General features: G+C 40.5%; 2 protein-coding genes across 2 annotated transcripts in view; one reads left to right on the top strand and one right to left on the bottom strand.

Moving 5' to 3' along the window:
* ARHGAP44 (Rho GTPase activating protein 44) overlaps positions 1 to 2,822 on the top strand; it is a 69,323-nt gene extending 66,501 nt beyond the window's left edge. Inside the window, exon 20 of the mRNA XM_058166755.1 lies at positions 1,101 to 2,822. Within this exon, the coding sequence (XP_058022738.1) occupies positions 1,101 to 1,240 (140 nt within the window). The 3' untranslated portion in view covers positions 1,241 to 2,822. The remainder of the gene's footprint in view (positions 1 to 1,100) is intronic.
* A 2,793-nt stretch (positions 2,823 to 5,615) lies between these two features.
* Positions 5,616 to 15,642, bottom strand: part of LOC131189998 (testis-expressed protein 47-like) — a 41,851-nt gene continuing 31,824 nt past the window's right edge. Inside the window, exons 4-7 of the mRNA XM_058166754.1 lie at positions 14,157 to 14,218; positions 13,076 to 13,280; positions 11,109 to 11,265; positions 5,616 to 5,722 (exon numbers count right to left, since the gene is read on the bottom strand). Coding sequence (XP_058022737.1) covers positions 5,634 to 5,722; positions 11,109 to 11,265; positions 13,076 to 13,280; positions 14,157 to 14,218 — 513 coding nt within the window. The 3' untranslated portion in view covers positions 5,616 to 5,633. The remainder of the gene's footprint in view (positions 5,723 to 11,108; positions 11,266 to 13,075; positions 13,281 to 14,156; positions 14,219 to 15,642) is intronic.

Below are 15,642 nucleotides of genomic sequence, written 5' to 3'. Positions count from 1 at the left end.
AGTGAGCCACTCTTCCCCTTTGTAAGTCACACTGTGATATTGCTGAAGAGCTGTTCTGCATGTCTCACATGTTGTATAGCAGGCTTCCTACTGCCCTCTGTCATACTGACAATTATTCAACATTGTTACAACTTAGAGGAGACCTTCACATGTTGAGCTCTTCACCTGAAGATAGCAAGGAGATAGCACTTCAAGGAGAGGAAGTCCTCCATGTGAATTAGAGCCTAATTTCACAAGTTCCAGCTCACATGGAAATGTGAATGCATAAAGAAAGGCTTCCCACTGATAACATATGAATGGTATCACCAGAAAGAGGCTTTTGTCATCTAATAGCCTTGTCTCTTTCAAAGTTTATAGTGGCCACCAGGGAGCAGCATGCAATGTAGATAATTGAATCACTTATTCACTTTTTCAGCAGTAAACTAGAATTTAGGAAGTATTAACCTGTCTGCTTTTTGGAATTTCCTCTGGCATTTTGGATTAAGCCTAACCCCCCCCCCAAACCCCCAAAACCTGCCAAATTATTTGTTATTCATAAGGCATTGATAGTAAAGTACAGGAATTCCTTAATAGTGAATGCACATGTTTTCCTTACGAACCAAAGTACCCATCATCTTGGTTAATGACTGGAATATTTACTGTTGAGCTAAATGGGAGGGAGTAAAAGGATTGTTGCGGTATTGGCTCCTTTGCAAGGCGGTTCTGTTTTAAGCCAAGCTGTGATAAGGAGTAAATGAAACATTTGATCATGTTGAAACGATCAAAAGAGCAGCTGTATAAGAAGCCCTTGCTTCATAAGAGGTTTTAGGACAGGTGATCATCCAGATATTTGCCCACCATTTGACTACCAGGTTGTGTCCACAGATTCACTTCCAGGGAAGGCATAACTCTAAAGAATAAAAGCAAAAAGGTATAAACAAAGATTATATTATGACATCCCTTTCTCTGGCATTAACAGGCTCTAAGAACTGTACTCATTGCTCTGTTTAGTTAAAGCTTCTACGTTATCAGATTAACTAAAATGTATATACGGGGTGGGCAGAAAAGGGCTTGGAACAGGATGGTAATTTGTCTCCCTTTCTGTCTGTGCCTGGTTACAGATCTGGCCCATCTTGATATCCCTTCCATCCATGTAGAGGTTGATGCCACACTTCACTTGGATCCTTCGGGTCAAGTCCAGAGACATCCAGTACCAGGAAAAATCCGTTCAGAGGAAGATTCAGAAAGCACCGCCCTATGACATGAAGATCCCTCTTATTCCTTTAGAGTGCTTTCTTGTACATATCGGTGCCCCATGAACATTGCTGAAGGAGGCATATCCAGAGACCTTGTCAAGGGATGTCTCTTCTGGACTTTCGCTTGCCAGCCACTTGTGCAAGACTGACAGCCCTCTGGGCCTGGTGCTAAGCCTGTCTCTGTGGCAAAGGGCATTGCTGGTGCAATTTCCATTTAATTATTTTTTTCTCTCTCTCCTGTTTGTTTAGCCTTATCCAAATTTTGCCTTTTTGATGTGGTGCCTATTTATCTCCTTTATAAGCTTTTGGACCCTTATCTTAAAAAAAAAAAAGTTTAATCTTACCTATCTGGAAATTCATTTCATTCCGGCCTTCAACAAAGAACGAAGAGGTGAGAGGGGTAGACTGTCTCCCTGGGTGAATGACATGGAGGGCCGTTGCCATCATCTCTTCTTTCTGCTGTTGCTCCTGCTGCTCCGCCTCTTTCCAGCAGCCAAGTCTCCATTTATCCAGTTCAAGCTGCTTGTCCTTACAGATCAACCAAGGGACATCCTTCTGTTTCTCCTGAAAACCCTTTTGTTTGGTTTTCTGGAATCTTCAGAGCTCCTGTTCTTCTCATCCCTTTCCCATGACACTTTTGCTGGTACCTGGGCCTATTTTTCATTCCATCCCTTCCTTCCTTCCTTCCTTCCTTCCTTCCTTGACTTCCTCTGGGCAAAGAGCAACTTGTGGACAGTGGAAGAGCACAGCACTGCTTCATTTGGCTTTGGTCAGAATGAAAACCATAGTGGTGAGATTGTTTGGGTAATGCCCTCCCTACCCATGGTTATTTGATTAGCAATAAAAGTATATCCTTGTAGTGTGTTTTGGAGGTGGAATCTGGCCATGAGGAGTTTTTCTTCACCAGCACCATGGGCTTATTCCCCTCTCCCCCACAAAGGCAAGGAAAAGGGAGAGAACTTCCCCTAGCAGGACACATTTCTAGAGGGTAGATTGCAGCTCTCCATAGCATTTTAAACAGGATCCAACTGAGCAGAACAGAATTCACAGCTGTGCATGCAAAGACAGATGTTATTAGCTTTTATCCTTTTCAAAGAGTTGAGATATATCTGTCAAGATGGATATATATTTGTACATACAAAGTCTATAAATATATATATAAATATATATATATATATATTTGGTTTATTCGGGGTCATTCCACCTGAACTGTTGTACAAATGTACAATGTAAATTTAAATGCTTATAATGACTCTTCCAGCCCATATGTACGTACATACATCGTCACACTCAGATGAATGGTAAATGTCTCTTGACTCTTCTTTGGCAGCATTTTTGCAAGTTCATATGCTCTTGCTTTGCTACCAGTTGTGATACTGTGTACCTCATTGCCCAAACTAGAAAAGGCAACAAACCAGGTGCACACTTTTTGGTAAAAGAAGGAGTGGTAGAACTTTCATACTTCCCCCAGTTCTGTCACCTGGTATTCTTGCTGCTCAAAAAGGGAGCCTTAGAGCCAGTCAAGGCACAAAGCAGGTCCTTTCTGGGATGAATCTCCTGCTTTCTCCGTTTCTGGCCTCACTGCTCCACTCCACTGACTTACGGTGTCATTAAAGTACAGTTAATGACGTTTGTGCTTTCTCTTTTCTCTGTTTTGGTTTATTTATTTATTGAGGACATTGCAATATTAAACTTAGTATTACAAGTCTAATAAATGTTCAGCACGTCAGATGTTGAAGCAGCTCTTTAATTGCTGCGAGTAATATCTCTACCAGCTTTTAGTTTGTTTTTGGAAAAGGGGTGGCTGGCTGAGAATTAGAATGATGTAAAACTTGTACAGGTATTCCTCAGCTTACAACAGTTCATTTAGTGACTGTTCAAAGTTACAGCATCACTGGAAAAAGTGACTTATGACCATTTTTCACACTGCAGCATCCCCATGGTCATGTGATCAAAATTAGATGCTTGGCAACTTACTCCTATTTTTATGATGATTGCAGAGTCCTGGGATCACGTGGTCATCTTTTGCAACCTACTAACAAGCAAAGTCAATGGGGAAGCCAGACTCACTTAATGATCGTGTTACTAACTTAACAATTGCAGTGATTCACTTAACGACTGTGGCAAGAACGTTTGTAAAGTGAGGCAAAACTCACTTAAAAAATGTCTCATTTAGCAACGTAAATTTTGGACTCAATTGTGGTCATAGGTTGAAGACAACCTGTATTGTCAACCACTTCAGATCTTGATCAATTTCTTTTACTGTGCACCAGCAGCAGTGAATTTCACTGTTAAGTAGAATAATCTGCTAAGTAAATGGAAGATCACTTGTCTGTCCCGGTTGCTACTCTTAAACCCAACACATTATGATGAAGTTGTATCTAATGGTGTCACCCAGAGTTGGGTTTCAGCAGGTTCTGACCAGTTCTGGAAAACTGGTAGCGGAAATTTTGAGTAGTTTGGAGAACCGGTAGTAAAAATTCTGACTGGCCCCGCCCCCATCTATTCTCTGGCTCCCGAGTCCCAGCTGATCGGGAGGAAATGGGGACTTTGCAGTAACCTTCCTCTGGAGTGGGTGGGAATGGAGATTTTACAGTATCCTTCCCCTGCCATGCCCACCAAACCATGCCACGCCCACCAAGCCACACCCACAGAACTGGTAGTAAAAATGTTTGAAACACAGCCATGTGTTTACCTATCGCCCCAGGCTGCTTTCAAAGTGTCTCCCATCTTTTATGAAGGCCTGAGAGTAGGGAACAACCAGAGGAATAAAAACGGATAAGATTGCAAGTGAAGCTATATGTCTGCATGCCAACAGCAATAACCAATAATAACGTTTAAGTGATGTGTGTAAAATTCAAAATGTTTTCAATTCTGCCAGTGATTTTGTAAGCATTGAGTAAGGGGTGGATATTCTCAGTATTGTGAATCGCTACTATATAGCAAATATTCTAAGTATTATTATACTCTTCTTAGGTCAGTCTCTCTGGTTGCAACTGCCATGTAAGTCTGGGCATCAACCGTGTCAAAAATACCTTCTGAATTCTACTGTCCCTTAACTTTCTCTCCTCCCTGTTTACATTCTAATTCAAGTTCTTAACTCTCACTTGATGTGTGCCACATTCGCTCATGCACTCGGGCATAACTGTATTATTGTATGTTGAGATGGAGACCAGACCACAAGACTTGGCCTTGGCCAAGACTTTTCTAACAGATTTCACCTCACTCATGAGCTGACGGAAATACTGGTCTTGGATCCAAGTTAGTAGACATTGTGAGAAAACATTTAAAATTCATTCTGCTGATAGAGAAATTATATTCCTTTCCCTTCATGAACATGGTAACATGGTCCTGGGACACGGGTTCATTGCCAGATCCCATCATGGGCTGCTGTTCCAACTTCAGAGGAATTCTCCTGACTATCTTAGACCTAAAATCAAAACCAACACTTAGAATTTATTAGTTCAAAGAGGCCTCTGTGGTTCAATGAGATGGATAGTATGACTCTGACAGGTTGCTGTGTGCTTCCATCTGTTTTGGATCTGAAGGTCAACTGCTACCAGCTGAGTATCTGGAGCTGGCAGGAATCCAGCACAATTTTCTTTATGAAAGTGTGAGCTGTTATTTTACCTTCTGAACTTTCATCATTTCCTGGTGCCTTCTATTTAAAGGAGTAAATACTGGCTGGTATTTTGTATCACACAGAAGTTTGATTCATACGATAATAGAGATGGGAAGAAGAAATGTGATCCATCTTTCACTGGCCTCTTATACAAGATGGGAAATGGAATTTTTGGGTTACTATGAAAATAAGATTTCTGAAATTGAGATAATGGTGGAGCTTATGGTCCTTTGTGGCAATGATTCATCCACGAGGAATCTATATATTTGATTGTCCCCAAATACAAACATGAAGGTAAACAGGAACAAGTGAGCACTTTTCCTTTATTTCTGTGTTCCGGAAGATATCACTATCCTAAAATTGCCAGTAGTAGCATTCTTTAATATGATACAGTTTTTCAAGCTGAGAAAATAAGAGATGAGATGTTACTAGGATAAAGCTATATTGATTTTCACAGTCCTATATAGCATAATAATTGGGGAAAGATGGCTTCCTTTCCTGTGTATCCTTTAGGTTTAAAAAATGATTAGGACAGAAATAATACTCCCTACCTTCTACAGACAATGTCAGAGCCAAAACATATGCAGGGCTACGTTTATTTGAATTGAAAGTATCAAGAGATACTAATTCTGAAAAGAGAACACATATTTTATTAAAATTTTCAAAAAAATCAATTATCTCAAAAAATTACAAGTAGTCCACATTGATTATCATTCTTTGGTATTGGAGTTTCAAGTATGCCATCTGACATTTCTATCAATACTATGTTCCAGACATCAGAAAGACTTTTTTTCCCTCAAAGCCTCCTTCAGAGCAGCCCAATCAAGATGGAGTTTTAACCGATCTGACAAAGAATGCATGCTGTCTGTTTTTGAAGCAAAAGAAACAGGGGGTTAGAAGAAGAATCCTGAACACCATCCAGGATGAGAAAGCATTCTAGTATGCAAGCTAATGTTACCAATAGGGACAAAGTCCCAGCATTGCCCATGTGGCATTTGTCCTTCATAACTGCTTAGGGAAGCTTTGTTACTTAACGTTAGCTATATTTCGAGCCTCAGAGATACATAACACACTCTTACTGGCATACGTGAAGGCAACCAACCTTTATATTAAGATACACAAGAGAGATGATACACAGATTTTTCATTCCCCATGGAAGAATATATATACTTTTAAGATATTCACACATTACTATGATAATGATAAAAGATAACTATGGGGGAAGGCTGTATGTTTGACAATGTCCACATGCAATTGCCTTTATGACCTGGTTCTTGAAAAAAAATATTGGCCAGAGTTCAGTCAACCATCTAGTCCCAAGGTTGGGGTTTATTACTCAAATCCTGATGGAGAATGATTGTTACAGGTAAGCCTTTCTTCCTATCACTGTTGTTGAATGCCTTAAAATGTGCCACTCATTCCTTGAACCAAAGCACTTCCACCCCACTGTTGTTTACCATTTCAGGACTGGCCCAATTGATTTAACAAAATCAATTGTGATTCTGACTTATTAGTGGAGGTAAAGTTTTCTTTTGACTCAATAGAGTTCAGACATTAAGGATGATTCATTTCCACATTGCCAGGAATTGTTGTTCATGCTGACTACCCAACCATTAACTACTCCCCTACAACTCTCACACATAACAGAGTTCAACACTATTCCTGGAGTTTGTCTCACTTTGCATCCTTATTTGGAATTAAACTTTCCTTCTTCCCCAATCTAGCTAACATAGCAGCATCTAAATAAGGTTACAGCTATTAAGCAAAGTCACTAATTGCAAATTATTGACTAACTGTTTCTTTCATAGCTCACAGGGACTTTAGAAAGCAACAGAGTGGAGGATTGCAAACAAGAAGCTCTGGAAAATTTCATTCTTATTTGTTAACATTTTTTACAATCAATCTTGAGTTAAGATGTTAGTCTATTTTTATTAATATTGTTTGTGTTGTGAGATCTACCTGAAGCCAGCTTGTTCCAACCAGTGCTCATATACCAGTGCTCATATACAGTACAATTAACGCTGTGTAACATTAAAACCTAGTACTTCTACTGGTAGTCCTCATTTAGCAACCACAAATGGGACTGGCAACTCAGTCTTTAAGTGAAATGGTCACTAATTGAAACCGTGGATGTGCCTCAAATCTTAGCTTTCCTTTGCTTTGATCGTAACTGCAAGGATTAGTTGCAAAGTCGGTAAACAAGGACTACCTGTTCTGCAACAGCCAGTGATGTCAATGTGGCAAGCACATAAAAGCAATTCTAGTGCCTAGCAGAGATGTTAGTCTATGTAGCAGTTAACGTCCTTTGCCTCTACTCATGCACCGAAAAGGATCATGCGTGTATCACAGACCACAAGGGGTACAAGGGAGGGATATCGTCATACTGTACCTTCTTGCAGGGTATGAAGAATTTAAACGAATGCTGGATTATCACTTCGAAACACAAACCCTTTGACCAAAACAAGGACTACATTAATTGGAGAACTAACTTGCTCCTTTGCTAATGACCGCGCCAATGATATGCCAAAGCCAAATTTTGGTTAACAAGCACACAAGTGCATCACAATCTTATGTCTGCAGTGGGCTAAACTTTAATCAATGTCCGAGTCTCGTTTATGCTATGCCAATCCCACACAACCATTATTCTGGATCGCTGCAAGCCCCACATGTTGGCTGCCTTACATGGAAATGAGGTAAGCTCCCAACTTTGGTTAGAATGGGTCCTGCAAAGGCTAAGATGGATGTGTGTCCCAAAAGGCAACTGGATTTGTTTTTGGGGGTTTTTTTGTCCCCTGAAGACTGAACAAGTTTTCTGGATGAGAAGCAAAACTTCAAGGGAAAAAAAAGTCCACTTGCCTTTTGAAAAAGCACCTTTGGTACAACCATGACCTGCATGACTGAGAATCTCCATAGATATGGAGGATGTGTGCACATTAATTAAGCATTTTATTTGTTTCATATTCATGCAGGCACAGCAAAGTGGGGGAAAAGAATCAATCTCGCCACTTTTTCCTGCATGGACTAAATTGCCAACACTCTGATTTGTGTTGTGCTCCCTTAATGCAGGGCTTAGAATAAAAGGATTCAGTGCCTTGCAGCTTGATGATTTGTTTTTCAGTATTCAGAATTATAGTCCCATACACAATACCATTTCTGGGTTATCCACCACCTCAAAAATTCGGTATAGCAGAACCCTAATGTGAGGGAAGTAATTACTGCTATTCATCAGGAAAGTAGTCACGGAAAGCATTCCCTTTGTGTATCCTCTGCCTACTGTTGCTGTAAAACATGATAGATCAAGGGTTCCTAAACTTTTAGGAAGGCCATTACACCTTCCTTTAATGTAATTTTAAACCTCTTAAAAAAACCCAAGCGAACAATGAAAACAATATAGTGAAATTTGGGGAAGGTAACAGTGTACAACTTCACACCTTCCCTGACCTGCCTGCACTTCCCCAAGGAAGGTGGGAACTCGTAGGACACTTAGATCCATGTTTAAATTTCCACATAGCTTCTGGCAAAAAATAAATAAATAGTGAAGCAGCTAAAATATTTCTGGCCTAGCCAACTTGAAGTCCCCAAAGTGGCTCTATTTTCCCCTCAGAAGGGTAAGTTTATTTATTTATTTATTTGCATTTCTCCGAAGACTCAGGGCGGCTTACACTATGTCAAGCAATAGTCTTCATCCATTTGTATATTATATACAAAGTCAACTTATTGCCTCCAACAATCTGGGTCCTCATTTTACCTGCCTTATAAAGGATGGAAGGCTGAGTCAACCTTGGGCCTGGTGGGGCTTGAACCTGCAGTAATTGCAAGCAGCTGCTGTTAATAACAGACTGTCTTACCAGTCTGAGCCACAGAGGCCCGTATTGATTATCTTTCTATTTTCTTTCTGTCTGCAGCTTACAGAGAGCAATATTAATTTTTTAATCCTCTTCTAGTTCTCTAACTGTACAGAACTCAAGAGAACTTCTAAATCGGAGTTGGATTTTTTCCCCCCAGATAAATACTATAGGGAGAGAATCAGATTGGGATTATAGCACTATAAAAAGGGAAAATTTCTTTCCCCTGAGCTATAATCGTCAGATACTACTGGGAGTAATGCAGAGAAACCAGAAAAATATGCTTATGGAGAAAAGGACATCACTTCTTTAAAAGGCTCCTACATTTCATTTAATCCTAAAAAGTAACCAGTCCTAATCACTCCCCTTGAACCTACTGGTATGGATGAACTTTAAGAGAACTTTCCTTAAATGAATAACCCTCTGCTGTAACTTGCATGGGAAAGAAGGCTGACAGCACCCATGCAAGCTTTTGTCTCCCAAGTGCTTTTATGAACAAAAAAGCAAAAGTTCTGTTCACGTAATGGCCAAATGCCTCTTCTTTAAGATTGAATGGCTGGGCAGCTGATGGATCTTGGATACTGCTCCTCTTTTTTAATCCCTGTTAGTTTTAATCAAACTGTTTCTGAATCCTGTTTAGTCTTTTTGTCCTTTGTCAATATGTTACTCCTACTTTATCTTTTTGTAACTGCAAGTCTAAATCCTAAATTGGGGGCGGGAAGCTCCAGACATGGGAAGTAGCACCTTTAAGTGTTTGTCCAAAGTCCAAACCTAACAATTATGGGAATTATCTTGGGGTGGGAGGGGGATCTAAAGACCCACTTTGTGATCTAATCACTAAATTTGCATGTATTAGTGCTATTTATGTTTAATAGGAGGAAAGGGAAGTGCCTGCCAAAGAAATGGAAGGGCAGTTGTACGCAGGTGGAGTTCCATGCTTATGGAGCCATTAACCGTATTTCTCCATCTCCAAATCAGAGAAAACCCACAATATGTTTGTGTTCCACAATGATTCCAACAGGGAAAATCAAGGGGGTTGGGTACACAGCATGTAAACAAAGCTGATACCTGGATTATTTTTACTAATTGACAAATCTCAGTCCCCCCTTTTAGGTATTAAATCAGGTCTCCTGCATAGAATAGGCTGCCTGGGGCCAGTGTCTTTCTCCAGCATTTGCAGATCTTTGATCATACATCTGAAGGTTAGGTATCCACAAAACTGAACCTATGGCAAAATTTCCATAGCAGCAGAACTTTGCAAAACTGATCACACCTTTACAAAATTGGTCATAGTGGCTATTCCCTCTCAATCTTCTCTTTGATTTAAAAGCGTACCTTCAGCTTTTGAAATAGTGATTTATAATTCATAGGAATAAGGTTATGTCATTCTGCAGAACTCTATCTAGATGAATATGTTGTATCAGCTGGCTTCCATAATTCATTTTCTAATATTTCTTTTAGGGTTTTTACATGACTTTGCTTATCATTGATTTTGAAAATATAGTGGTATTGCTTTGAAAACTATGTAGATTTGAAGATTGTGTTCTACTGCCCCAGAAAGAAAAGAAGATAGCTAATTAGAATGGCCTACAAACTGACAGGTACCATGCACAAGAGCCATGTTATTTAACATAATTAGCCTCAAAGCTTAAAGAAAATAATGTGACAAGATACTCAGTACTCTGTCTTGTTATTTCAAAGATGTGCAATTTAAGATATTTATGGTTGTAATAATCTTATGCAAGCAAGGGCCATTGAGCACAGTAAACACAATGACGTCCTTAGGATTCTATTATACGTGCCATAAATTCCTTTGAATAAAATTGTCCCAGTTGGGTATCTATCATATTTGTGCAGTTATAAAAATGAGAATGTAAGACATCATAGATTAGTTCAGGTTTTTGACAGGATGTGTTTACACTAATGTTCAAGCTATAGCAAATGCTTATTTGCAATAAAGACTGTTTTTACTACTCTTATGCCGCAGTGAGCTACTACTACATAAGAGAGAAATATAACTAGTAGTGTGGTGGTGGGGGGGGGTTTTCAGTCTGCCATTGCTGCTTATCCAAGTGGGTTTGGTAAATCTTTTCATGATCTTTCATTCTGCTTAATATGAAAGTCCATGTGGATTGATTTCAGGACATAATACCTTACTGCTGCGGCTTAATTTGGCTCCCAAATAAGGCTGATGACAACTTTATGCAATGATCATCTTAAACCATATGGTTCTCCAGATGATCAACTATAAATCCTACTAGCACCAGCCAGCATAGCCAGTAATGAGTTGGAATATGTTGTTCTATAATGTTACAGTCCTCTGGCTCCTCAACCCTTCTTTAATGTCACACAGTGAAAAATTACCATAGGTCTTCCTCCTACCTTCAGGTTCAGTTTACCACATACCTGAGTCCATCTGGATATTCAGAGGAAACTCAAATAAATTCAGGAACTGAGCTGGTCTCAATAACTCTTGACACTCCAGGAGGAAACCAATGGTGTCCTGGGAAACAATGAACTCTGGGACTTTTTCCAAGAAATGATCTGGTAAATTCTTAGGGCTCTGAAGGTGAGAGAAGCAGCAGTGGCTAGTCAGGTAATTTTCCACAGCCCAGCAAGTGCAAATAAACACAGTGCACAATGTTTTTGTGGCATATCCTGTTGTGGAAAAAAACTGTGGCTTGCTAGCTAATACAATGGAAAAGCATCAAAGGCACCTGTGCCATCTCTTCTTCCTTTGAAAGATAAGGAAGAAATAGGAATAAGGAAGGGCAGGAATAGGAACATCAATCATATAATTTAGAGGTTGTAGGTACTGTAATAGTGCCACTCTATCAAGGGATAGAGGCAGTGGTGGGATTCAAGTAATTTAACAACCGGTTCTCTGCCCTAATGATTTCTTCCAACAACCAAAACTGCTCAGAAAGTTAACAACCGGTTCTCCCGAAGTGGTACGAACTGGCTGAATCCCACCACTGAATAGAGGGATTGTCTGCCCCAAATCTTGATGCTTCCTTCCCATAAAAATCACCAAGACAGTGAATAGCTGTGGTACTAGATAGCAGTGCTGCCAGGTCAAATACTTTTTAAACTGTTAACAAAAAGATGTGGACAAGGAAAAAAAAAACCCTTCTACCATACTTTAGTTGAAAATCTCCACCACAAAGAAATACTAGTTATCCTTCATGGAGTGGGATGGGGGAAGTAAAAAGTGAGTCTTTTTCTGTCACACCCACAGTAAAAAGTGCTACAGGCAGCCTCCCTAATCTGCTGCCCTTCAATAAACTAAAATTGCAAGTCCCCAAGTTCCCAGGTGATGCAATCATGGGCCATTCTGGTTTGGAATTCTTAGAATGTTTGTTGCACTAGGCCAAAGCAGGAAAGGGTATTTCCCAGGCAACTGTGGGAAACAAATGAAAGGCTTGAGCTTTCACAAGCCAGAGATCTGCCTCTAGTGTCTTTCCTGCTTAATTCTGCTCAGGACAAAGACCAAAAGGTGAGGGGGATGTAAGGGACCTCTTTATACCTTTTAAGTTGTCCCAAACACCAAGGACCACCTTTCCACACTCCACATCTCCCCAGCCATGTCTTAGCTGCTGGAGACTCTTGGAGGAAAAGATGCCAGAGACATAGGCTGCCATGGCTGCAGACTCTGTGTCTTCCCTTCCCACCTCCATAAGGTTAGGCCCCTATCCTCTTCCCCATGTTGTATTTTGCCAGATATTTGCATGATTATATGCTGCTGAAGGTAGGTGTGGGACCACTACATAAAATGAGGGGCCAAAGGGAAAAAAAGCCTTTTCTGTGGTGGATCCTTCCTTTTGAAATATCATTCTCCTGATGTAAGATTGGCCTCCATCTTGGTAAGTTTCTGCAAAGCCCTGAAAACTTGGTTTTGTCAGTGGACCTGGGGATCCAGGCTGATAGGCAGCTGATCAAGTGGCTGATGTGCTTGTTTGGTTGTTGCCACTGCCGGGAGGATGGGGTAGGGTGTTTAAAGGTTCTTACATTGTGAAATTTTAATGTTGTAAGATACCCAGAGTCACCATGCATGAGTTGGGCAGCCATGTCAATTTGTTTTATAAATAGCATTTCCCTCCCTGGAACTTTCTTGCTAGGCACAACCTCCATCTTGCCCCCAACCCCCAATGAGCAGCACCAATAACGGACTTCAGTTTTATTGCATTTAGTGCAGAAAACTGGTTAGTGCATAAGACATTAGATGTATAAGATGTATAAGTCTCACCAGGTGAATCATCTGCAACAATTATGTTACCAGCACCATTTCAAGCCTCGGGTGGTAACCGTAAACATGGAAGAGACTTAAGGAGTTTTCAAGGTCATTCTGGAAACAGCTGGAGAAGAAGTTATACCTTGGGATACCTTAGTAGATGTTTGCCCAGTTTCAGGAGTGCAGTGAGGCATTCAGAGATGGTAGCCTCCACCGGCTCCTCATGAGAAGTCTCGTAGTTCAGGTATCTCTCTGGTAGATTCAACACTTTATAGCTCCACTGTGGGAAGAGTCGAGCAGGGAGATTGTGGGACATTACCAGGATCTTGGCATCCAGGACTAGCACTCTGAAATAGATCACACGCACACGCACACCAAAAAAAGGTGGATCAGGACAAAATAGCTTTTAAGTAGTAGTGAGATAGGACAAGCACTTCCTTATGCTTGGAGAAGATAAAGTAGTCAAATTTTTCCTTTGGAGCAGAAGGCAACTAAGTAGCCTCATTCCAGGCAGAAACATGCAGTGGAATCCAAAGATTTACACAGAGAGAATGATATGAATAATTAAGGCATTTCTTAAGCTTCAAGAGGGAAATAATGCAAAATATAGAAAGGCAAAAATGTATTCTCAGATATAATATAAACCTTAGGGAGAATCCTGTAAGAATCTGGTACCCTGGATGTTGGGTGGTATGTTAACAAATATGTGGGTGTCATTTAACCAAATATTCCTCCTTCAGGCACCAGATGTTATCCATGATAACAGGGAAAATGGTTCCATTCAGTGACAGAAAAGCTTTATTAAATCATGACAGTTTATCCATACTAGTCATCGCAATAGTGTATCATGTGTTATGTCAGTGGCCCGTCTTCTTTCAGAACCAGGCTTCTGGCTGCATATGGATTTATAAATTTGGCCAGAGATTGTATTTTAATCTCACTTTTCTGTCCAATAAGTAACATAAATGGTCCTCTAACACCTTCATACATCTGTGAGGTAATTAGCTGGACCAAGGTTGCTCCACAAATGAGCAAGAACTTTTGGGAAACCAAAAGAACAGGTCCTTCAATTATTGTCAGCCAAAATTTTTCAGCACTAGAAAGCTGTGTCCTGTGTTCCTCAAGTGCAAAATGCATTTTAAGGTCTTAAAGCAAAACTTTTAATTAGAATTATGAGGCAAGGGGGGAAAAAATCCCTGGGTTTAAGAGAATTAATGGCTTACCTCTTCTGCTGTTCAATGTCCCTCAGATCCCGTAGGACAGAGTAGAGCACATCACTGGATGACTAAAAGAAAAAAAACATGCTAAAAATCACAGTAGTAACTCATGCCACTGAAGAAGAACGTCCATCTTGCTCCAGTGAGCCTGTTCCCGGATCATTTATTGCACAGGGAAAGGTTGTCAAACTATTAGGACATCTGCCCATTTTCTCCCCTGGACATCCTGCACTAAATGATCTGCTGACTTTATGTTACCACAATTTATGGCAGGAAACCAAGCAAGAATCTCCTTGCCAACCAATAATATGGAAATGAAGAGCACCTTTTTCTCCTCATGTCCTCTGTCCAGCAGCATAGCCTTATAATGAAATATTGTCCAGCTGCTTTCACAACAGTAGTCAATCAGCATTTTGTGTTGTGACCTTGTAAATTGTCTGCTGCTTATTTTCCTTCATCCATTGACAGATGAGACAGGCAAGTTCTACCTTATTTATTTCCTGATTCCAGTAATCAGCTTTAATCCAGCCTCTTCAAATCTATGATCATTGTAATTTATAGATCACATGATATGTCATACTTTTCTATGATGAAATTTGGCACATACCTGATTGATTCTATACTGGTATTAGCATATGTTCTTGAAAATAAAAAATAATAATAAAGGTTTGCTGGAAAAAATATTGTGATTAAAAAACCAATCTTTCTGATGCTGGAAAAGGTAATTTTCTATACATATGCAGCCCTAACTCTTTTTTTCTTTCTTTCTTTTTTAATACAGGTTTAGGATGTAATTTTTGTCACAGATGCCAAGAATTGTGTTCACTTCCCCCCACCTCATTCTGACTGTCCTTGTCCTCCTCTGCTGGTTCAGGTATCTAGTAACCCTACTAAATAATGATGTTCTCCCCTCTGGAGCATCAATCAAGAAAAAATGAACTATCCCACTTCTTGTGACTTTTTTGCAGCTTTTACTTTACAGATCCACAGCTGGTATAACATAAGCACAAAGATTACCAGTACATTAAAGCTATTGATCTCAAGGAATCCCCCCCACTCAGGGACCTGCAAGGATGTTTGCTCCAAATTAAAGTCTTCACTCTCACATAACAATCCTACAGATATAGCGTGCACATTCTAAGAACAACGTTCGTGTTGAACCAATCCAGGGGTGGGCTTCAAAAATTTTAGCAAGGGGATCTCTGCCCGGTTGCTGGGTAGGCTTGGCCATGGTGGGTGTGGCCTAGTCGGCCTCCTGCACCACAGCAGGTGGAGGGTGTTTCCCTGGGCTCTGAAGGCTTTCCTTGAGCCTCTGGGAGGCTGAAAATGGCCTCTCCAGGCTCCGGAAGCCCTCTGGAGGCCCATTTCCAGCCTTCCTGAACTTCCGGTAGAGCTGGTTTTTGCCCTCCCTGAGCCTCCACATGCGCCCTACTCTTACCTGCATCCAAAACAGGCCGCATGGGGACTCCTGGGAGGGGAGGGGGGGGCAGCC

This window comes from Ahaetulla prasina, chromosome 2 (assembly GCF_028640845.1).
Source record: "Ahaetulla prasina isolate Xishuangbanna chromosome 2, ASM2864084v1, whole genome shotgun sequence".
In the NCBI taxonomy this organism is placed as follows: Eukaryota; Metazoa; Chordata; class Lepidosauria; order Squamata; family Colubridae; genus Ahaetulla; species Ahaetulla prasina.
Note: the sequence above shows the minus strand (reverse complement) of the source record. Positions and strands in the feature narration are given on the sequence as shown.